Source organism: Archocentrus centrarchus, chromosome 13, assembly GCF_007364275.1.
Source record: "Archocentrus centrarchus isolate MPI-CPG fArcCen1 chromosome 13, fArcCen1, whole genome shotgun sequence".
Taxonomy (NCBI): domain Eukaryota; kingdom Metazoa; phylum Chordata; class Actinopteri; order Cichliformes; family Cichlidae; genus Archocentrus; species Archocentrus centrarchus.
In genome coordinates, this window is record NC_044358.1 from 17,860,161 (window position 1) to 17,884,670 (window position 24,510).

The window sequence follows — 24,510 nt, forward strand, 5'->3', positions numbered from 1 at the left end:
CAACAAGACACTCGCTGCTATCTGTGCTATCATAGGAAAAAAAAAACAAAAAAACCACATGGGACTCTGAGGAGCAGCGCGGTGTGCGCACGCACGCACATGCGCACCCATTTGCCCGACGGCGTTCCGAGCTTAAACTCGGAGAGAGGAAAAAAATGATTTCATATCAATCCACAAGACTTTTGAAAAAATAACAATATCTATAATTTCAGTTAGTTTTAGTTAGTTTTGTAAACTCACAATTCAGTTTTAGTTAGTTGTCGTTTCTTCCTTTTAATTTTAGTTTTTATTTATTTCAGTTAACGACAATGTTTTTTCAATTTCAGTTTTCGTTATTTCGTTCGTTTTCGTTAACTATAATAACCCTGGTCTCTACAGTCAGTGACTTTCATTAATGATTCTATCAGGACTGTGGTTGTTAAAGCCATTAAAGGTTTTTTCCTCAATTGCAGTGAAAATGCTCACGCTGTTGTAAGACATTTTGTTTGGTTTGTCGCTTGAAGGAAACACAGAGGACACAAACTTCAGTGTATCAAAGGATAAACAGGGTTTAGGGACCCTTTTGGATCTATCAGAGTCAGATGCTGATTATTTTTCTGGAGCGACCTTTTTCTTGTGTGGAGCCGACTGTTTGGAATTTTTCTGTTCCAGGGGGTTCGTGAAAAAAAAAAGGGGGGGGGGGGGGTTCTTACCTGTTGGTGTGAAAGTGAAGGATGGCACTGTTGGAAAAGAAAACAGAAGAAAAGTATTGTTGAATTATCAGAACTGACATCATTTCTAAATATTAACTCCATAAAATTTTGCAATATTATTCCACAGCCTGTATTCACATGTTACATGCTGCCCCCCCTCAGACGTCCCGGAGGGAAAATGAATGTTGAGCCAGCTGCTGGTTCAAGTCAGAGGCCTGCTGTTCAAAGGTCTCACACTGTTGAGATATCTGTTGTCATTTCAACTCTCACAACATCACCCTCACAGCTTAATGACTCACACAGACATGGAGAGACCCCTTTATTAGACATCCATCTGATGTAGCAGGGTTCCCGTTTTAAAAAAAAGTCTTGTAGCAGTAAGAAAAATGGGATCCTAAATGTCTGATATTTACTGCAAAATAGGATTTATGATGCTGTAGCCATTAACTTTAATCCTGCATTTTTTTTTCATGCGGCAAAGGAACACACAATCGATTTATACCCAACAAGCAGTTACAGCCCATTCATGAAACCCTAAAACATAACATCATTTTGATATTTTCCTTTTTAATTTGTTCTTTTAAAAAAAGCGATGGTTTATGAAATGGCTTACTTGTATCTTTAAAACATAGTTTAGTTGTTTCCCTGTTTGAAGAAGTTAAGAATGCTCCAGTAAACACTGCAGTTGATGCAACTTTGCCCCATGCTGGTAGTCATCCGGCGCACTGCCTTTAATATGTGCATTTTTAGAAATGTTGCCATCCGCCTTCAGACTTGCATTTGCAAGAGACCTCTGAGAGGTTATGCACTGCTGTTGTCATATTTATTTCCTCATACATTTACTTCACGCAGCACCCTGTGCCAACAAATGCCGTCTAAACATCATAATCATCTTATCATGTTTGAATCTCCCCTCTTGATGCGCAAACAAGTCTAAAGATATGAAGATATGGACTACTTATCTGTGGGATGAATGCCTTTGAAGGAGAGACGTACCCAAAACAGTCGTGAGAAATGTGACTAACGCGCATAAATCAAGAATCAGGTTGCCGTTCTCACAGATGTTCATTCCCAGTATCCGACCTGTGACTCTTTATGTAATTGCAGCCTTCTCTTTTCTAAGGATTACTTCAGCTGTAAGATTTGAGGGCTTCTGCAGCATCCCGTAATAAAATTTGAGCTGCACAGTGACGTCATTTGTAGTATTTCAAACAAAACTATACAATAAGAGCACCACGAGGGCTGCATTCATGAGGGAAATAAAAGAAGCCTGTTTAGACTCATTTTGCCTTAACAAAATTAAATGTAACCATTTAGAGACAATGCTAGCATGCAGTGTAGCACACAGACACACAGTAATCTAAATTCAACCTATTTCTCCCTTTAGCGCAGATTGTTGATTCATGTGGTTGCAATTATACTCTCTTCAAAACATTCTTAGCTCCAACAAAGACTCCGGCCTCTTGTGGTCTGGGAGCATGAGGAGGAGAAAGAGGGGAGGCACGTCTGTCTACTGAAGAGCTTCTACCCATTTTTTTTTTTTTTTTAAATGAGCAAACAAACATATATGAATCACAGGACATGAGGTAACCTCATCCTACACCGTCTTCTCATCTCTCACCTGACCTCAGATCATGATTGCATTCATTAAATATTTGTCTTCATAGTGTTTTCTCTGTAATCTAAGACATAATAAAAACACACACACACAGAGAATAGCTCTAACCATTACAGACCACACGTGTATTTGTAAATGTGCACAGAGATCAGGAAAAGCTTAGCTGAGGTGTCTCCTCCTTTCAGAGACACTACTCCCACCTTTATCGCGGCTGCAGGAGATACAGAAAGTGGATAGCCACAGATTTACAGCCAAGTCAGTCTATTGTTTGTGTGCGCTTCAAGGTTGAAGGGTGGATCTCCTCTAACCTTGGCAGTCAGCAGTAACCCTAAACCTGGGAGTGGGGATGTAGCAGGTAGCAGTCCCAGGCAGCAGCTGTACAAGGCCACACATTAAGAGAGCCTACGCATAAATGAGACACTGACAGAGAGGCTAATGTCTGTCTTTATACTCTAAACACTGCGGGCAGAGGCTGGGCATGTCATGAACCCTGTCACTTTAATTTAAGTCAGGTTAAAACCCAATGGGTTGAGCAGTGGCTAAACCAGCATGTTTGTTTCAAAAACTCCAAGACCCCCCATGTGTGTTTGGACTGTATCTCAAAGGTATGAAGTGCTTATTAACCAGATTCTGAAATTCTCAGCTCCTCCATATCCGAAGGCCTTCCTCTCAAAAGTACTTCGACCATGTGAAAATCTGTGTGTCCTTGATAAAGAGGGATTACAGCCAGACATGCTCCCTTTCCCAGCACAGTCAGAAGGGAGTTGCTAAAAGGGGGTGTTTTGGACCTCAAAATGTACTTTGCTGAAAACACTCTTGACACACACTCTTGCAGCGTAACAGCGGTACGAAAACAAAATAAAAGACGTGTTTGTGCAGTACTCTCAGCGGGAACTCACACTCCGCATTTTAAAGTACTCTACAGGAGAGTACGTTCAGTAAGACTTCACCTGAAGCGCTGCTCTACAAAGACGTCTTTCTGCATGTGGCAGAGAAGATGTAAGGCAGGCTGGCATCATTCGGGATGAAGGAGACAGGGAAGACCGGATTCAAGTTGATGTTCCTGCCAGTGTTTAATCTGTTATTCTTATGTACTGACCTTTGCGTATACCTGCATAGCTGCTGGACAGGCCATTCCGCTTCTTTCGGTGTCTGTACAACCAGATACTGAAGACCATGAGGATAATCCAACAAGCAGCCCCTATGCCTGCTATAAAGGCCGGCTGTTTGACCACTTCTGAGATCTGCTGGGACAGGGGGTTCTCCTGGTTCACTGTGTCTGTCATTCGCCCGGATGCATCTAGAACAGTGAGAACAATGTAGAAACTGTTAAAGAAGAGGTAACAATTTGTCTCGCAGATTTTGGATGGGAGTTAGGAATGTGAGAGCATCATTCAAAGCTGAAACTAAACCAAGTGGGAAAATCCTGAAATGGAGAAATAAATTTAAAAATAAATGGAGCCTGCACGGTGCGTAAATACAAACATTCCTTCTCCTGGTACGTTTAAAAAAAAAAAAAACCAAACAATTCTTCATCTCAGCAGGTACGTATGAGGCCGGGTTGTTGTGGAAAAAGGAGTTGTTTCTATAATTCAAAAGGCTTTCATTGCAAATCCCAGTCAACAATAGCAGGTGAGCGTATAAAAGCAACCGGAGACATTCAAACAGCCTGATGGAAGCGGCTAGGAAAACAGACACGTCATTCACACCAAGAAACGATGGGATCATAATCATATAAATAAATCCAAAGAGATCATCCTCAAACACAGACACCACAGTAATTAGCAAACCGGGGGCACATCTGTGGAAAAACTGAGGTGTGAATGCCTTGAAGCCGTTTCTACTGTGAAATGTGCTGCAGAGATGCCGCCTGTACAGCTGCTCACAACAACAACCTGCTCTTGGTCTGTTTTTCTCATCTGTCTGCTCTCCCTCATGCGTGACACATGAAAGACTTCTTTGACTCGCCCCAACCCCTGAAATTTCTTCATGTTCTTCTTACTTTGTCTTCATCTCTTTTTCTCAAGTCTTTCATGTTGTAGCCACTCGGCTCACCCGGCTCTCTAAGCCAGCGGCAAAAACATTTCCCAAAAGAAACCAGCTCCCTGCCTTTAACCCTCCATATCTTTCTTTGTCTCAGCCACTCAAGCTATGTCTCCATTTGCCCCCCCCCCCTTCTTACTTTTTCCGTCTTCTCAATTTGTGGCTCTGTCTGGCCGAGGGAACGCAGCATGCCAATGTGACTAAGCAGCCCACAAGGGACTGTACAGGTATCTAGGCCGGGATGACGCATACAAGCTCTGAGTGTGACAAATGCATTTGGGTGAAGTGCTGGTCCCCGAGGCACATTGTTCCAGTGCAGTGTTGGAACATGGCAACAATCACCACAGGAACTCTTCAAGTGAGATAAATTGTATCAGTCACAGCCAATGCTTCTTCATGCCCATCCCAGCCCACTCAATCACACATTTGAAACCAGATGGAGCTCTTTCTCTCTCTCTGCCTCATCCTGCTATTCATGTGTTTTCCATCTCTCTCCTGAGTGGGCCAGCTCAGAGCTTTGGGGAATAAAACCTGACAAAATATCTCCAAATATTTGTCCATCTAGACTAAAAGAACAAAAAAACAATAAGTAAATTACAACGACCGGCCTCCGAAGCAGGCTCAGCTGTGTGTCTTAGCATTAATAACATGTCATGTCTGAGCCCGGAGTCCAGGACTCATTATTGCCTTTGTTGTTTGAAGCGGAGCAGAGGCAGAAACACTGCATCCTTGACTGGAGAATGGAGCAGGGCGCGGCAGTGAGCTCAACAGCTCTGCCACACAGGAATTTAATGTGCCTGTGTGGATCACACTGCCAGCTACTGTAGCTAAAACTATTTTAGACTATGCAAGAGCCCTATAAGCCCCCCCTGTCATTCAAACTCATCATAGTCCGCTGTGGCAAGTTTGATGATGTTTTTGTGACAGTAATCTCTCCAATTATAGTTTAAAACATCGCTGATAATAAAGACAGAGAGAACAGGCAGAGGCTTGCTCGTGTCTGTTCCCATAAAGAAAGGTATTACATAACTGTCTGTTTGCTTGGCATTAAGTCTCATTTCTGTAAAGCTCTTAATTTAAGATGGCTGGATTAATGCCATAATTATTTGTCAAATGTTTGGGCTTCACTCAGTGGCAGGGATTGGCAGAGGACAAAGGCACTGAAGTAATGTTTTAAAAAAAAAGGAAAGAAGGGAGGGAGAGAACCAGTTGTTTCTACTCACCGAGCTGGAAGAAAGTGACATCACTCTTGACCCCTGGACCTGCACCAGTGCTGGCCGCTACCTCCACACTGTAGCGGATCCCCGGGGCCAGGCTGGGAATCAGCACGGAGAAGGTTGAGCCATCAACTGTACGGTTGATGTGGTACCTAGTCTCATTCCCCAAGCACCAAATCTGCCATAATGGAGACAAAGATGATGTGGAAATTGAGGCAATGTTATAAGCTGCCACCAGTCCGTGTTCTTATAATAGGCTCGTGCCGCTTTTAGCACAAAGTGGGTATTGTGTTACATCTCTGAGGTAGGAAAACATGCTTTAACTTCTTTCTATGTTTTACAGAATATGCTCAGCACAGGATCAGTATTAGCTCTGGTAGCCATAACATGTCACAGTGCAGTCTTCAACCAGTGAAAAACAGTAATGATCCTCAGTTTTAGCCGAAGCTAATAGCTGTCAGTTCCAAGGAGCAGCGCTGCCTCACAGACTGACTCCAACAGGGTCACAAAAGTATACATTAACCTCAGTATGACATCTACATCCTGTACCTCTGGCAGTCTGCTTTCTTTACTGCTTACCTCCTTCCACCAGTTAACTACATTAATATGCCCACATCATCTGGCGTGTATGTGTTTGCACTTCTGTGATGGAAACTACATCTTAAAAATTGTGGTGTGAAGAAGTGCCGCTGGGGACCGGGCTCAGTAATGAGCAGGGAACACTCTCGAACTGTACTTAAAAACCATGAAATTACTCTAAAGTCTATCAGCAGAAAACATTTACCTGGAAAATTAACTGTGGCTTAACTTTTTCACAGCCTCTGCCTCATCTCCATTTTTGCCACTCACCTATATTCCCTGTGACTCAAAGGCTTTCCAATTAAAATAAAGGACTTCCACAGCATAATGTATGAGAAGACAGCACTATCCAAAACTGGCCATTATTAAAGGGCAAACATTATCAGGTAAGGAGGCAGAGAAGGGGACTAATAGAGTTGCTATAGAAAGGACATATGAACACAGCCAAGACCACAGAAATGAGGTCTGTGTCTTTATTATGTCCTTTGTTAAAAGTTTGCTGTGATTCCTTCTTAAACCGATGCCTCTACTGTATCACATTATTGACAGCAGGCAGGAGTTTGTGCTCTTAGAATAGAATAGAATAGAATAGAATAGCCCTTATTGCCATTATATAGGATGTACAATGAGATTGTAAAATACACCATCTGCCTTGGATTCATAAAAATCCAAACATTTCATCTTTACCAAGTGCATGCACGCACACACACCTACAACATTAATTGCTACTATTTCACCTTTGAAATACCACAAGATGTGTGAATCTGCCATCTCCACCAGATGGCACTGTTTCACAACTGTTTCCACCAGCTTTCCTGCCGCTGAGCCTTTGTCAGCACACACAGAGCACTGAGCGGTCCACAAAGGTATGCCTCATCCAGGAATTCATTACCTTTCCATGTCTATGTATTGTCTCTTTCTCTGTCATTCTTTTATCTGCTCCATCTACACCTCTGTTTTGTCTCCTTTGTGTCTCTTTCTGAGCAGTCCCACTTGCTCAGACCTGAGGTAACTGCTGGCTGTTTTGTTTTTTTCTTCCTTGTTACCTTGTACTCCTGGACCACCCCATTCTGCTCCTCTTCTGGAGGGGGTTGCCAGGAGACGATGATGGCAGTCCCATTGTCCCCGCTCTCCGTCACTGTAACCTTACGAGGAGGGGCACTGGGGGCTGGGGAGGTAGACAAAAGGAAAAAAAATGTTCATACATGATATTTTCCCCCTCCCTAGGTGCCAGCAGTCTCTCCCTGCTTTCTCTGTGCAATTTAGCTGTCAGAATCTCTTCTTTAGCTCTGTGTGCGACTAAAGCTAATGTGAGAACAAGTGACTAATTCACAAAATTATGATTTTTTTTTTATCTGAAAAATCACTGTTAAATATAGGTTTTTTGGGGGGGGGGGGGTATAAAGAAAATAACTGTTTATTCAAAGCACACAGTTACAGTGGGGGGCATATGTTGGCGTGTGAATGCCAACCTGTGATGGCAATTAAAGACAAAAAAAAAAAATAGAAGTCACAGCATGCGTGAGTGCTACAAAGAGCCATTTTGCTGCTTATGAGAAAACAAACATTATGTTTAGAACTCCAGAAACAATTATCAACACAATGGGAAACAAAAGGAGAATCCAGCAGAAAAAGATCAAAACATTCCCACACATGCAACACACAAAAACACACACACACTCCAGTAAACACTCTGCTCTACAAATTAAAATTTGCAGTTGGGTTTAAACCAAACCTCACAAGCCTGCCACAACCACACCCTTATGAAAAATGAGTACAACACTTGCACTGGAGTGTTGCATATTGCTTGCCATACCCAAGTATGCGTGAATACAACACAGTTTACGATAACATAATCCCGCCTGCTGCCAGCAGCTGTTGTATGCTCTCACACATGCGAGCCGTGCGTATAAAACGGTGTAAACATGAAAACATGCACGCATGCAAGCACTGAAGCACTCTCATCCCCCACACCTTCCTCCAGCGTCTTGCAAATTTTGACATCGCTGTCTGTTCCCTGGAATTCGTTGAAGAAGGGGCGGACTTTGAATTCATACGTGATGCCCTTCCGAAGGTGCGGCACGACAGCGCTGTCCTCCCCGGGGGTTCGCACCTCAAACACGGCCCATTCACCCCTCTGTTGCCCCTCTGGTGAAGGCCTGTACATCACCTTGTAGCCCTGGATGTACTGGGACTGCTGCTCCACCTAGTGAACACCGCATGAACACAGATAAAGGTGGTGTCAGCTTGACTTGATCATGCACATCACAAGTAACAGTGGGAAATGATACGGCAGCGTAGCAAACTGTAGCATCACCGGACAACTGTGGATTCACGCAACCGATAACGCCAGATGCAGATGGAATGGGGTGCTAACTCATCACGTCGGCCCTCTGTTTATCCATCCACATCTACATTTCTCTTTTCAAATGTCTGTCTATGCGCCATTTGGAGCAGCAGTGATTTGTGCAAACCACACTATGAGGTCATTGGCCAAAGGTTCCTCCAAGTCTGGAGCTGCTTAAATAGGGCCCAGACTCCCAGAACTGCCTGTCTCATCCTGTCCTACTCTCTGCTGACTGCTAAAGTCAGGAAAGAGAAGAAAAAAAGTGCATCTTTATACAGGAATTAGACTGTTTTAAAAAATTAATAAATAAGGCATTTGATGTAGCCAAATAAAGAGAATAATTAGAAGGGAGTTGTCTGTTAGTTTTTTTTAATCTAAGAATTAATGTTGCATCCAGCATGGTCAAAGAAAAGAATAACCGTTAACCAGTATGCTAATATCCCTACGAGTCCCTGTGGAAGGCAGGCAGCACTGGCTTGTAAAGATTTTAGTGATTTCTTTATCCCTCCCCCATAAAATATGCTGCCGGCTCAGGTGGTCTTCATTAGGCTGAAAACTGTGCAACCATTTACCACAACACAAAGGAAAATGTAAAACCAAGAAACTGCACATTGAGAATAGATTTAACCCCACAAAACAAGGAAACTGTGGTGCTCGCTCCTGTCATGTGTTTTACTGGAACATTCCAGCGAGACAGAGTAACTGGGCAGTAAAGCTTTAAATCAGTCTTGACATGTCAGTATCCTTTATACATTTCCTCAGCCCCATCCATCACTCACTATGGCACTTCGTAATACCTGGGAATGCTGGGGTGGCCTTGTGTCAAAAAGACAAAACTGGGATTGTTTTTACCCTTCGGTGACCCATCCCGCACTCTAATGTCTGCTATGCAAGGAAGTCAGCGGAGTGCAAAAATATATTTGCATTGTCCCCAAAAGATACAGTTGCCAGATCATTTCAAAAGGATATTGGTACTTATTATTCAGCTTGTACCAGCAAAGAAAAGAAAAAAAAAAATCACCACTAGCTGCTGTTTCTACTTCTTCCTCACCCACCTATCCATTTTAACATCTGTAAGCCATTTCCACTTAAGAGCATGAGTTGGCAGCTTCTTCCTTCTCACTCGTATTATTTTAACAGCCGTCAAGTGTTTTCAATCTGAGAGGGCACAGCCTGGCATGGCACACACTGTTATATAGCACTACATGACGAGTTGCAGGAGGTTGAGCTCTGCAGTCTAGCTTTTGGGTGGTTGAGTGGTCCACTGTGGACGGAGCTGCAGACTTTTGGTTTCTGGCCAGCTGACCAGTTCAGGCTGATGCCAGATGGACACTAAGAACACTTGGACTGGGTTCCGGGCTGCTTTCTGCAGTGTCCTTTCTCCGTAGGGTGCTAGGACGTTAGTACATCTGCTCGGCTGAGCGGTCTGACAAATCGACCGTGGGCATATCTCTAAACTAACCTTGAAGCTTTAGTGACTAGCTATACCAAAGATCCACACTGCAATCTGATCCTGAGAAAAAAAAAAACCAAGTGACAACAGTCCATTCACTGCTAAAATCATACTCACCGTCCACTGAACCCTGACAGATGAGGAGGAAAGAATAGTGGGGTTGTGCAGGTGGATGACCACGTCTCCTAACTCCCTCTGAATCTGACGATGGTCCACACCCTGACTGGTGGGAGGGATATCTGTTTGCAGGCAAACATAAGATAAAAATAATTGTCATATTTTAAACTGCAGAAAAACCCAAATGAAACGGTATTATATATTCATATCAATAAGAATTTAATACATAGTCCTCACCTTGTGTTTTCACAGCATCAGTGATTGGACTGGGATCGCTCAGTCCATAGGCATTGGCTGCCCGTACTAAGAAGAGGTAGACTGCACTGGGCTTCAAGCCCTTCAGTACAAATGACTCAGTTTTCACATGCTCTGCCAAGGTCTGCCAGCTGCTTCCTGATGCATGACTGTGGACACACCACAGAGAGAATTAGGATTTAAAAGGGTTGGAATGAAGCCCTCTAGTTATTAGTCTGTTCGTGGTCAAGCTTTACCTGAAGGCTTCTATGATATAGGAGGTGGGCGTGGCTCCAGCATTAAGGTTAGGTTTCCAGGAAAGGGCGACGGAGCTACGGGTAACATCGGTGACCTCGGGTTTGGAAGGAGCACTGGGGATCAGGTTTGGGTCAGTAGGCCTGTTTGGCTGGATCGGGGCCCCGAATTCTAAATGCAGAGCAGAGAAAGGCAAACAATAAGGAAAACCTGGTCTACTGCTATTTTCCCCAAACCCTGCGGGATGTGAAAAATCTCCAAGTCTTATGTCTCTTGTTCTCTCTCTCAGTTTAAATAAACAGTCACCAATATTTAAAAAAAAAAAAAGCAATACACTTGCTAGTGAAGTGGTTAGCCTTACCTTGGACCTCTAAATAGGCTTTCCAAGAGGCCTCTCCACTGGGTGTGGAGGCAATGCAGGTGTAGGTGCCAGTGTCACTGAGCTGGAGAAGAAGGAAGAGGAGGAGGAGAGGGGAGGATATTTGTTTAAATGGAAATTATTTAAATGTGTCCCACGGTTTCCTGAACTGGGCTCTGCCCCTTGTTATCTCCACCCCACCATCACCGCTCTGCTTATTGGCATGCTGAAGGAGTCGGTAGTAGGCAGCTGTCATTGCCTGATAATCTCAGTATCATCTCCTTTTGAGCAGAAACTGGGGGAAAGCAGCTGGAAAGGCCAAAAGTGGCAGAGCATTCCTACTCAAATGGAAAAGATTTTCACAGGATCATACACTAATTGGAGACCTTTTCTCTCTTTGCCATCCACCTGAATACCAAACATGAAAGTGACTGCTCTGTGCAACACATGTGATGTGTGTTGATTATTCATGTGTTTGAAAATATAACTTTGTTGTGTTTTAGAAAATGTGATCGACGGTGTACCACATTTGTGGAACTGGGCATAACTGGAAATCTGCTCATCTCTCTCACCAACAAGGCTGCAGTTTGTTTTTAATATTCTATTAATGCATTTGATTTAAGATTCTGCCAGATTTCTTTCAATCAGAATACAGAAATTCAAGATAAAACTGAAGAAACACCTGTTCTTCTGGACTGTCACCTGAGTCTGGATCCCAACCAAAAACAAATCAGAATTTCTTGGCTCATAGCCTGAATTTCCTCCCAGTTTAACCGAAATCTGTTGAGAAGTTTGTAAGATATTCAGCTCAGTAGCATGCTAATAAAACAATAAACTAAAAAATAAATAAATGGGGTACAGTTTTAAAAACGTCTGCGGTCTGTGTCTCTGCTTTAGACTAATAATTCTATTACAGTTTGTCAGTGATTGATAGTATGCTGAGGACTACTGTGCTTATGTTTAGGCAAAGTAAAACAGTAAAACTGAAAGAGATATAAATAATGCAGTGTAAGCGTGTCCTGTCAACAAACCTCAACGTGTGCTTTTTCTTGTGAGAATAGGAAGAAAATCTGGAACAGGAATGCCCACAAAACCATATGAATACAACATATCCCCCCCACACATCAAAAACGTCTTCATTAAAATCTTCTCTGGTGCAAATGACAAGTCCATTAATATAAAGTGCCTGCAGAGTTTACTCTTCTACAGCAGGGGAAGGGGTTCAGATGCATCTCCTTCCTGCCTGGCGGCCCAATCACGCTGCAATCTTGTCACCACAAGGCGTGCCGGCATTCATCAGAACGCCACAAAATGACGCGAACTCTGACCCCGTGACGCCTCCATCTGGAAGACACGTCAGCGCGCCCTTCTTGTCTCTACCTATGAGTGTGTCACACAGCTTGCCATGACACATACATGTGCGCACACGTGCGCGCAGCCCACTGCGCCTGCTGACTGACAAGAACTACAGACTGTTCAACTTCACAGACTCCGTTTCAGATCTGCGGCAACTGACTGACAGCCCACCGAGGGCTGGCTGCTGGCAGGCAACACATGCTTTATTTACCAACCAGCAGGGGTGTGCCAGGCACATTATGCATGTGATATGGAGAACCTTGAAGCTTATTTTAAATTGATTGAGAAAAGAATCTTCATAGGAAACCATGTATTATATATAGTTGTACAGAAATACATGTGAGTTAACAGATTCCGAGTGAAAACAGTGGTCGGTACTACACTGACTGATAACTTTGCTTGATGCTAAAAAGGGTGCTGGGCATTTTTTTTTTTCTTTTACATGTATCCAGGTGTTTTACCTTTGCATAGCGTATCTGGAGTGCACCTGTGTCCATCTGCTTGACCCTGGAGTCATGTGTGGACACTAAGACGCCATCCTTCCTCCACAGGACGGTGGGTGTTGGATTACCAGATGTAACACAGTTGAGGACCACTGTACCGTCCACAGCCACCGTCTGATTGGTTGGGCCCTGGCGGATGACTGGTGGCGGGCGGTCTGACACAACTGTGGAGGCAGGAAGGAAAATGGGCAATTATGTGGATGGCGCAAATCTGTGAAGGTTTCATGTGGTGTAGCAGGGAGAGAAGCAACACAGGATTGAGTCAATTATATCCAGCTTGTGGGAGTAAACACACAAAAAGGTATAGACTGAGAATCGGGCAAACAACCCTGTAACAATGAAAGAATGTGAAAACTGCAATGGTAGCAGGAGAGGAATTAAATTCAATTTTAAAAACTGGAAGCAATTTTCTAATCATTCAACAGCAGGAGTCCAACTCAGCCAAATAAAAACAGTGTAATTAAAATGAAAGCGCCTCAGATACTTCAGTCCTCTTGCTGCATATCTACCAGACGCCGAGCAGTATACATAAAAAAAACGCTTTTCAGCCAACACTTCCCTGGCCCATCCCCCCACCATAAAACACCAAACGGGGGGGAAAAAAGGCTTAAAAAACATCTAGCCAGAACAGACAAAGGTATTAACGTGAGGATGTTTAAACTCCTCCCTGGCTCACAGCCCGTGGACCCCAGGTGTCCAACACAAAATCAAACAAAGAAACAGAAAAATCGTGCATTTGACAGCAAAAGCACCGAAAACGGCAGACGACTTTAAATCATTTCTGCTGCTTGTGATTTATCATATTCCTACTACGGGTTTCTGCCTCCCTCTGATCATCATTATTATTCATTGCACTATTGATGACCAGTGCTGTTAGGCCCACTGATTTACTAGCAAGTTGTATTCAGGGAGGAGAACTCAAATTAATATCTAACACAGTGTAAAGGCAACACATGATGATGTATGTATGTGTGCACAGATCTTGAGAACCATGCTGCGGTGTAATCTGCGGGCTGCTTTGTCTTTGCTTTTGTGCCGAGGATGGTGCAATTACTAAAACACTGTCAGCATGACCTGTAATTACCAAATCCGCCTGAGGAGAAGTGGTGGCCTCAGAGCGGCCTGCTCGCTTTAATAACTGTTATTATTATCCAGAGAGCACGACAGAATGAGAGAGAGGAGAGGACGTAGATTTGGAGCATACCATTGTAGGTCTTAAATGAAGAAGGACATTTGTTAAATGAAGGGATAAATCTAGGTGTGTCATAGACAGACTAATAGCTGCCCAAATCACTGTGGGAATGGTGGAAATGAAGCCAAGGTTAGTCCACCAGGCTGTCAGGGATTGGCTAGCAGGGTAATTAGAGGACCCAATCCAGACCTCACCACACGGCTACAGTCTTCCAACAGTCGACAGCAGCAAGCCAGCCATGGAATACAGAAGGAGACATTAGCCAGCGTGAAGCCAGCGAAGCCAAATACTGCGCCACGGTCTGGGTGCACAGGCACCAGAGAGTCTCTACCTCTGACAGGAACACAACAAACTGGCCAGACCAAACCTCACAAACCTCAGTTTGGATATTAATATGCTCTAAAGCACAGCCGCAGCATTACATTTGAACAGCATTATACTCATGAACCAAAGATTATCTGAAATTCCAAAATCTATCCCTCCTAATTGTCTCCCACCGTTCCTAATTCTCTCTGCAGGAAGCGTGTTTAAAAGAAGTTCGCCTACCATCTGTGACCTCTAGCAGAGCCTTGGTGATCACGCTGCCAGCAATGTTGAGGGCCTGGCAGCTGTAGTATCCCATGTCTGAGCGCTCAGCATCAGTGATGGTCAGATCTCCGGTCTGCGATACAGAAAATCGGCTGGAGGGTTGAGGAGGTTGGTAGGAGAACAGCAAGTTCTGGAAAGGATGGAAACAGATCACATATGGTCATCATTTTAGTGTCTGCTTGGAGCAAATCAACTGGACAGATGGAAGATTTCATTCTAAAAATGGCAGGCAGGCAGGCATTTGTCTTAAAGGGTGAGCTATCACATGAACCAAGTCTGCAAACAGTCATTTCCAAAGCTTGGAATGGGATTTGAGATGAAAACTTTTTACTGCAGTTTAGTTTATTTACCTGACTGCCTTCCCGCTGCCAGAAAATGGCCGGTTGTGGGTTTCCAGTGGCCTCACACTGGAAGGTGACAGTTCTCCCAACTCCAACCACCTGGTTCCTCGGTCTTATCACAAATGCTGGAGGCACTGGAGGACAGCCATGAGAACGGTTAGCCGATGAATAGGCAAACATGCCATAACATATTATATTTAATCACAATTATTATAGTTACAAGGGGGTCTGGGTTATATGAATAAAAGACAAAAGAAATCTAACTGCAGGCCACTGTTCTTGTATTCAAATCTGTTCTTGACGAATCTGGCTCACTTTCAAAACTTTGTTTGTTGTGTGCACAGCAGATCAAACAGTACGCTGATCAAATGCAAAAATGCAAGCATATTATTGTTGTAATGAATAGAAAAAAAACAGGGCTCACTCCCATGCCCCTCATTTGCATGGGCAAGGACATGGACCATTAAAATTTACATGGAAATGGGGAATAAATTTAAGCCATCTGTCCATGCTGACACCCTCCAGTAGTGCAGACCTCAACCACAATGCAGTATCCATGCATGTTAATGACAAAGTCCATCTCAGAACAAAGTGTGGTGACACAGACCAATGTCATATGGTGACACTGGTCTAGGTCTCTATGTGAGGACGCACGACCTGAATGTAGAGGTCGAGAGGCAGGCCAGTTTACACATTTATTTCAAAAGCACTCTGGATATGCCCACAAATCATACAACTCTGCACACATTTTCTTTTTTTTTTTTTTTTTTTAACACAGTGGCTGTATAATACATAGGAAAGGCAATCTGAAAACTGTCACTTGAAATACAGACATAATTTGTCCATGAATAAGATGGGGTTTGGGTAATGCATAAAAAAGGGAAAATAATAGAATGAAATGATGCTGCTTTACCTTGGAGGCCCAAGATGAGCATACTTTTTTATTTATTTTTTTTATTTTTACCCATTAATGTCCTTTTGCCACTGTTGCCCGTGACAACTGAAACATGAGTGCTGATTGGAGGGTGGAGAAGTGATGTGAGGAGAATGGAGTGGGGTTGTGACAGCTTCCTGTCTCTGTCAGGGCGGTGAATAGGTGACGGGTGACATTTCAACTTACCAGACACGACTAAAAAGGAAACAAAAACACAACAACAAAAACCCAAAGATGAATAAATAAATAATAAACAGCATGATCTGATGTCCACATGTACAGATAAGCATGGCATCATCAATAAAACATGTCATATTTCACTCTCCACTCAAATCCTAGGGAACATATGATGACATACAGTGAAGTGAGTCAGGAAGGCATTCAAATACATTCACACATGAAGCATCTGATTCGGTGTGCTTTTAATATTTGGAGGTGTTCAAGGACAGGGGGAAAATGGCAGACTAAGTTAAATTAAAAAAGCACACAGGCCAGATGTTTTATGCTCAGCAACATCATGCTTTGTTTATCCTTTTCCTCTTGTTCCAGGTGTTGTGTGAAGGTGAACATCCCTACACCCTTAATGAGGTTTAGAGCACCCTTAGGAGCGGCTAACGTCCCAGCCCCTCAAACACAGCCTTGCAAATGTACGCCTGGACCATAAAAATACAAGGTGAGTGTTAACTGTTACTCTCTGACCATAAATCTCCCTCAGCCAATCACTCACCTTATCTAATCTGTCTGCTTCAACGGCTCCCTCGGAAACATAAATGCTGTCAGTCAGAGTAATGACCGACCTCTTCCTCCTCCCCCTGCCTATCGCTGGCCTTTAAAATGCAAATAAGGACGCACATCAAACACACCTAGAAGACGCTCAACACTATCCTTGTGTGAAATGCTCCAGAAACACACAATTCATGTGAGCATACACACCCACAAATACAGAGCTTCCCCTCCCTTGCAACACTTCCACACACCCATTCATGTGCGTCTAAGCCTTTAATTGGGTAACCCTACCTCTCCCCATGCTGCTGTGATCACAGATGTGGACCTGGAGCGAGGGGTGATCTTTAAATCTGACCTGGCTACTTTCTTGTGGGCCTTCTTCTGGCTCACATCGCAGAGGTTAGTCCATCGATAAGCTGATCAGAGCAGCCCAAGGAAAACGTACTGAGCACTGTGGCATCCGGCCCGACAGGAGGCAGACTGTGCACCAAAGACCACAACAGAGATATTTATGGGGATTTGATCGGGGCTGCTGTTCAGTGGGCCTGTCATCAACACAAGAGTCAGGGCTGCATGCAGCGGATTTGGCCTGATTAATAGCAGCTCCCACTGGGACATGTACATCATACTTTATTTTGTCCCTTGCTGAGATTTTGTATTCTGTAGATGAGCCGAAATGGAGTTCTCCACAACAACAGACAAATATTTATTATCGCAGGTTTTGGTATTTATTATCACTGTAACTGCACCCAAAAAGCCGACGGGAACGTTCCTCTCATTCACTCGCTTTTGGCACGAGTTCCAAGTCTCCTTCCAGACCCTTTACATGGGTTATTAGCAGCGCTGCTCTGGGGACCACCATCGCATTCAAGGCCTTTCTGCACATAAATCACGGCTAAGGACAAACTTAACCAGCTGAGAAAAATAACACGTTGAGTTATTTTATTTATTTTTTTATTCTATTCACCACAATCTGAAACAATGTTTAAACTCCTATGGCATCAACTAGTAAACTTTAATTAACAAACATACTGCATCAACATTGTTTTTCTAATTCTCACATATTCTAGGCCTTATATTCTCACAGTGTAACAAATACCTGAACAACACGTCTCAGTACTGCATTCTCACGTGGCTTAGATTAAACAATTTTACAGTCAATGCATAAATAGAGCCAGTGACTCGGCCAATTCTGTGTTTCTTCCATCAATCAAATGGATATTTTACTTGACATATTTATAAGTCCAGAGGAGCTGTACCCGACCGACAAACACATGTGTTTGACAATAATTCACTGATTAAGTTAAGTAATGAGAGCAGAGCGCATTGAAAGAAAAACAGCTCCAGGCGCCACTTTCACAATGTCGTCATTGTTCGCCGACAATCTGAGCACGGAAAGTGTGAAAATCTCTCCATCCGTACGGAACAGGATTCTTCTCAGAAACACTCTAAAAGAGATTAGCTTTGAAGGCCAGTATCTTTAATGCTGTGTGTCTTGCTATAGTTCTAATATTTTTGCTCAATCAGCTGCAATGATAAAGACTTTTCATAATGACATTGTAGGAAATGACTTCTACATTTAACCATCTTTCTTTTTTTTTTTTTTAAATCCAGTTTTAATTAAACTGGTTTTATCATGCATTTACACATGACCACACATTTGGAAGTTCAAAGAATCTTTATATTAATTGCACTTCATCCTTAAATGCCCCTTAACTTCTCAGTTATTGTTACAGAGGCTTGGCAGTCTTGCCCTACTTTGCCTTCTGATGCAGGGCAACAGCAATGCCCGCTAAACCCGCAGGCTAAACGTCTGCCCCCCCCACAATACTGTTGTCTTCAGTGCTACAGCGACTTCTTACTACCTATACATCGTTTACTCTACTTTGGCCTGCTTAGACCTACAATTACCCAGCTTTTTTTTCTCCATTCCCGTGCCCACATCTGTAATTAGAAGCATGTCATTTCCGGGCGTGGGACTGTGGCCTGCTTGTCTTTAATTAGCCGGACTACTCAGTGGCCACAACCTCGATGGCCTCCTCATGTCCTGGTCTGAATAAAACTCGTGAAACTCAAGGATCTGAAGAGTCGATGGAAATGATTCTAGGAACTTTGGTTTAGGCATCAGCCTCGGGTCAAGGTTTCATGCTTTTCACCTGGTTTTCCACTGGAAAAAAAATATTGCATTTGGCTTCTAACTCTGTAGAGGTGTTTCCCCCCCCCCTTTTTTTCTGATATATAGTCAGTTTAAGGCATACAGTAATGTATGAAAAGAGGGTCGGGGCCTTGCTGCTCTTCTCCACACAGCAGGGAACTGGCCTTAGGTTAAGACATTTAATTTCCACTCAGGACAGGAGAGGTTTTAGAATTTCAAATATGACCCTTACTCAGGAGAGCAGCTTATTGAACTGGTGCATCAATGCTGTTCCCTTTCATTAACTAAGCTTTTTCTTCAGGGAGAGAGAGAGAGAGAGAATGAAAAAAGGCAATAAGAGAAGCAGATTTATTGACGGGTTTATTGGCAGGTGTGCCTAATCTTGCTCCCAAAACCAATCTAAAGATTGCTGTCTTGCGGAGAAAAGCAAGAAATAATTGTAAAGGGTAGCCATGTGAAGATGAAGTATCTGTTTTTGCATGTGGGGGTTGGCAGAGGAATAGAATTGCCTTGTCTCTTTAAATCTCGGCTGAGCAGACGGCTGGTGGTGACATTAATATGACTGACCTCAGTAGAGAATTCTTCCCCCCCTATGCTCTTCACCACAATTGGCCCCAGCCCCAAATCCCAACCTGTTCTGCATCACTGGTGAGCCACCTCCATGACCAACATACTCACTAACCCTCCATCCAACACCACTAAGCCCCCCCTTCCTTCTTCCCGACTCCCAGCATTCCCTTTAGTTTGCTGTTAAATGGTCTCTGTGTTCCTCTGATTCTCAGGAGGCTTCTGGGGGTGATCCCAGCCCCCAATTCCTCTGAATGGTTTCTTTCTGAATGTTCACACTCTGTGACCAGCTGCTTTATATTCCAACTGTGCTAATAAGACATCCAGTGGAGAGGGCCACTGGAGACACAAAGATATTCCATAGTTTCACAAATAGTACAGTATGTCTTAAAACATGAAGGAAGGCAGGCCTCCAGAGAAATGCCACTTGTATCGACCAAATGAAATCGATTACTGTTGAGCTCCCATATGCACAACTCTACAGCTGTTATGGATTTTTGCGTTTTGTTTTATTAGAAATCAATCAGCTAATTGAGAGAGAATAGTTGGAAGCGATGACCATGTAGCACTAAAGCTGAAGGCCATTATTGCACCGTGGCCGGGCTAAATTGCATTTAAATCAGGCAGAACAATAACCCAAAACGGAAATGAATTCAGAACAGCTGTCTGAGGGGCCGTGAATAATATATTTGTAGGATTGTAGGAGTACTCTGCCTTACCGTGGACGGTGAGCGTAGCCGATGCCTCCGCCTTGCCCACCATGTTCTCCGCCACACACGTGTATGAGCCCACATCAGCTGAGACCAGACGACGGATCTTCAGGGTGTGGTCCTCCCGGATCTCATACCTAGATTAAAAACAGTTACTCGTTTATCACATGTTGTCAGAGACACAAAAACAGTTGCAGACAAAGACAAAAGTGGGGGTAGATCAAACAAAGAGAGGGAGCGTGTGACTTAGGAAGGTACCGTGGGATGAAAGGGGACCGGTAGATGAGTCATACCTTCCTTTCGGCAGGTCACCATCATCTTTCTTCCAGCGCACAGTGGGAACGGGATCGCCACGGGCCTCGCACCTGAACTCTACACTTTGGTCCACTAACACCACCTGGCTGCTCGGGCGACGGACAAAGCTGGGACGCTCTGCGGAGATGAGTAAAAGCACACAAATGAACTCCACAGAGCAGCCCTTCAGTCATTTAAGGCAGGTGTTTTGTTTTTATTTACTAAACTGAGCTATTAGTGTATATATCATTATTATAATGCAGTTTCTATTTGCTTTGCCTTCCTCTCTGTTCACCATTTTCTCTATTCTTCTTTACTGCATCTTCCCCTTCCCCTTTAATACAAAATATTGATGTGTGGTGCTAGCATATTTTTATTTGCAAATGAAGCAGAATTTATAGTTAAAGAGTTTCTTGATTATGACACTCAGGAGGTAGAAGGAGCCACCCTCATTCTCAGTTTATTATTTTTTTCAATTTTTTTTTTTTTTTTTTAAATCTTGACAAAGTGAGCTTTGTTTGTTTGTTTGTTTTTTCCTGAAGACAGGAAATAAAAAAGTGAAGCAGATGTACTAAAATCAGGAGTCTGGACATGCCCCACGCTTAGCACAGAGGAGACAATCAGGGTCAGAGGTCACTCATGGTGATGCAGCTGAGATTCATAATGAAGTGTGAGATTGGAGCTAATCTCACTCTCCATCTGATAAAGGTCAGTGACACCATTTAGTACCCTGGGAGGGAGACAATCATAGCTTAACATCTGGATTCTGTTTTATGCTGCAGACCAAAAAAACAAAAAACAAAAAAACTGTGGATCTGCATGTTTTTTGGGGTTGCCTTAGAAACAGGAAAAAGAAGACAAGTTGAGGTTCTCCAATAGAAAATAAAGTTTTCATACCAAGCACTGTAAGTTCTGCTATTTCACTTTCACGTTCTCCAACCATATTTGTGCCGACGCACACATACTTCCCAGCATCGCTCTTCCGGGCATTTGTAATCATCAGTTTCCCTCCACGTATCTGTGAAAGCAAGAGAAGGTGATAGGCTCAGTATGGAGAGAAAAACAGCAATATTAGTCTGAGAGACACTTGGGGCTCGTTGTTGACACTGAGAAAACAGAAAACAGCAAAGCCCAAACATTAGAAAACATTTCCTGATTGCACTCAAGAATTCCTGAGAGCATTTACGTACCAAAAGCCCATTACAGCACCGAGATAAAATGCACTCACGAGCATAATGGCTTGATGTGAAAGAGGGTTTTTATTGGGTTTTTGCTCTGAGTTTACAGACACGGGCCACCCGGACTACTTAGTTTTTAGTCGTTTTGTGCTGTTTCCAGTCACATTCAGCTTGGAGCCTAAGCCACTATCAGTCGGCCTGCTTCTCCTCAGAGTAAGCCAAGCCAAAGAATACTTTCCAAAGCCAGCATAACCACAGGTCCCCGAGGTAACACCTGAGGGATTTTTCTCTTTTTTTTCCCTGTATGTGCATAAAACTACGAGTGAGAGCAAGTGGACATTCATTCAAGCACACATGAACTACACACACACACAGAGGAGAATTTGTGTGTTTGTCCAGGTGAATGTCATGTCTGTTATTTCCCAGGGCTTTGATTACAGGCCAGAGGAGATGCTTTGTTCTCAGGCAGTTGGAAAAGCAGTCCCGGTCCCAGCACAGGGCCCTCAGCCCTACTCTCTGCTGACAACCATGCCAGTCAGCAGAGACGCAGACAATAGCATGGTGCACCAGTGATCTCTGTGTCTTGATAAAGCTTAAGGTTTTCAATGCACACATCAGCCCGCAAGACCTGGACCACCCCCTGCAAGCATGTAACTGATAGCTTCATTAGAGAAGCCCTGACAGAGAACTTGACTCACAAGATTGCAAAAATCTGCTTTAGCCATGACCACCATGTTAAGCCCTATTACACATGCATTCACTTACAGGCTAGAACATCGATGTCACTGCACTTCACATACCCATACAGTGTGTTTTCATCCATTTTTATGAAGTAGCCAGGATATGTTTAATTTTCTTGAAGGGGAACTTTGGACAACAGACACATTCTTCTGGTTCTGAGGCATTCCTTGGCCCTTCACCCCTGTTTAATATTCATGGTAAAGCAGGAGGCAGAGGGACTTGAAGAGGCTTGGAAAGCTGGCTTATTTAGGGCACCCTGTGGTGCTGGAGGGGTTTGAAGTATCATTATGTTACTGTTTGTTTGAGGAAAGGCTTAACAGCTAAAACACTGTGACACTCACAAAGGCCCAAGGTCAGGGCAGACCATACAGCAGAGAAAGAGGGGGTGTACTGTTGGTTCCACAGGGCTTTGACATGAGGAACCACTTAAGGCCCCTGTTCACTCTATCTTTATCCTTACCTCTGTGAGTCTGTGGCAGTTTCCCATTCTCTACAGGCATATTTGGAGTGCCAGAGCAGCAGGGACTCTGAGAGCTGGCTAAAGTAAATGAATGCAGCAGCGGTTCTCTTTTTTCTGCATGCATATCCTCTCAACACAACACAGTGCAGCACACTGGCTGCTGAAAGCCCCAACAATCTGACCATTATCCCTGTGGTAGAGGGAGATGGCTCTATCCTGTTGCCTTTTGTCTCATGTCATTTGGCAGTGCTGATAATGCAAAAGCCCCCATTCAGCACCAACTCTGTTGGTATTCACAGAGCAGTTCATTTTCCAGGCCGATAATTAGCCACAACTACAACACAAAACGAGAAGGACAATGTGCTGCATTTTGGCCATTTATGATGCTGCCGACAGACTCTCTCTAACGAGACAATGGTCTAGGCTTAAATACTGGCCTTTTCTCTTTTTCTGCTTACTTATTCTTCCCCTTTTCTTCCTGGAAGACCATTTAGACAGAGTTGAGAGGGATGTGGCCAGCTGCTGCTAGTGGCACAGCAGCATTACAGGGTAACTCACTTTTTTATGGCTCTGTGGGAAACCTTTCACATGAAGTCATGAATATATGTGAAATGGCGCACGAAGAGGGGAACGTATACAGTGTCAGGCAGGTGGTTTTAATGCGGTGCCAGATCCGTGTATGTGACACGGCACACGGCGTGCAGGAGGTGTTTACACAGAGCTGACTGATATGTTTGGCAAAATAGAAGAATTCCCTCGGCTCTCTCTTCCCTTCTGAAGTTCATTCCCTCCTTTTTTTAAGTCCAAGCCATCTCATCCCAGTATGAAGTGCAGTGCAGAGAGAAAATCCCCACTGCAGGTGGTTTGGGACCTTGCTCTGATCAACAGCGATCACCAAGGAGACTGCACGTTTAAGCATGTTGCGCGGTGGGAGAAGTGGATTGAACCAAACATAACAATGCAGGCTGGATGGGGCGGGGTTTGACGAGCTCAGCTGTTCATCGCATTAAAAAGACCTCTGCTGCTACGGTCATTCATTGCAACCAAATTTACTATACTATAAACAAGCTTGCCCTATAATTTCTTTTTTGTTTTATTTCTAATACAACTTGATCCGTTAACACGGGAGTCCACAGGACACCATCCAGACTCCCATCTGCCACCACAGTTGATTACACATATTTCGATGGCCATTCATGACGTCTAATGCTACTTTTAAAGTGGTCATTTGGGAACACTCAATCTGTAAGATTGCGTGTTTGACAGGAAGTTTACAGTGAGCAACACCAGCTGGTCCAGACTCTGTTTTTAGTTCCACAGAAGGCCCAACATTGCTGCAAGCTACAAGGACACAACTCTGAGTCATTTAGCCCGACCCGGTGCACTAAATCTCATATGTAGCAGTAAGAATAAGTCCTCGCTTTCCCCATGCTGGAAGTAAAATAAGTAATATTACACAAATGTATTATAAACAACAGAAATAGTTTATGCATGTTGTTCTTAGAGGGGCACAAATATAATTGGGGGAAAGGGCGTGTGTGTGAGAGCCATGCTGAGCCGCTGAGATGAAACAGGACTGCTTTATCTTGAAAGTATGAGGTAGTCCAGGAGATAATAACCAAAATGAGATTAAAATTCCTTTTTTATTTTACAGAAGATCAAATATCTGACATTTGATGTTGCTTTAGGAGAGAATCTGTGATGCAACAGCGGGTGTAGATAGGCTGCTGTGCATACAAAGACCAGATATAAACTATACGACAAACAACAGCGCACTAAGTTCTTCCATTCAACAAGAGTTCACTACGTGGTGAAGCTTCCCGTGCTCCTCAATGACAGCTGACTTAACTCA

At 43.6% G+C, this 24,510-nt stretch overlaps 1 protein-coding gene across 4 annotated transcripts in view; it reads right to left on the reverse strand.

Annotated features, from left to right (window-relative positions):
- robo1 (roundabout, axon guidance receptor, homolog 1 (Drosophila)) overlaps positions 1–24,510 on the reverse strand; it is a 229,963-nt gene that overhangs the window by 17,225 nt on the left and 188,228 nt on the right. For 2 of the 4 annotated variants that reach the window (XM_030743752.1, XM_030743755.1), the window contains 16 exons: positions 21,177–21,297; positions 20,279–20,417; positions 19,995–20,122; positions 16,014–16,022; positions 14,903–15,027; positions 14,511–14,682; positions 12,731–12,936; positions 10,917–10,998; positions 10,558–10,726; positions 10,304–10,470; positions 10,067–10,188; positions 8,124–8,355; positions 7,196–7,317; positions 5,577–5,748; positions 3,410–3,610; positions 693–719 (listed from right to left, as the gene is read on the reverse strand). In XM_030743752.1, coding sequence (XP_030599612.1) covers positions 693–719; positions 3,410–3,610; positions 5,577–5,748; positions 7,196–7,317; positions 8,124–8,355; positions 10,067–10,188; positions 10,304–10,470; positions 10,558–10,726; positions 10,917–10,998; positions 12,731–12,936; positions 14,511–14,682; positions 14,903–15,027; positions 16,014–16,022; positions 19,995–20,122; positions 20,279–20,417; positions 21,177–21,297 — 2,194 coding nt within the window. The remainder of the gene's footprint in view (positions 1–692; positions 720–3,409; positions 3,611–5,576; positions 5,749–7,195; positions 7,318–8,123; positions 8,356–10,066; positions 10,189–10,303; positions 10,471–10,557; positions 10,727–10,916; positions 10,999–12,730; positions 12,937–14,510; positions 14,683–14,902; positions 15,028–16,013; positions 16,023–19,994; positions 20,123–20,278; positions 20,418–21,176; positions 21,298–24,510) is intronic. The other 2 variants (XM_030743754.1, XM_030743753.1) reach the window with 2 other exon arrangements.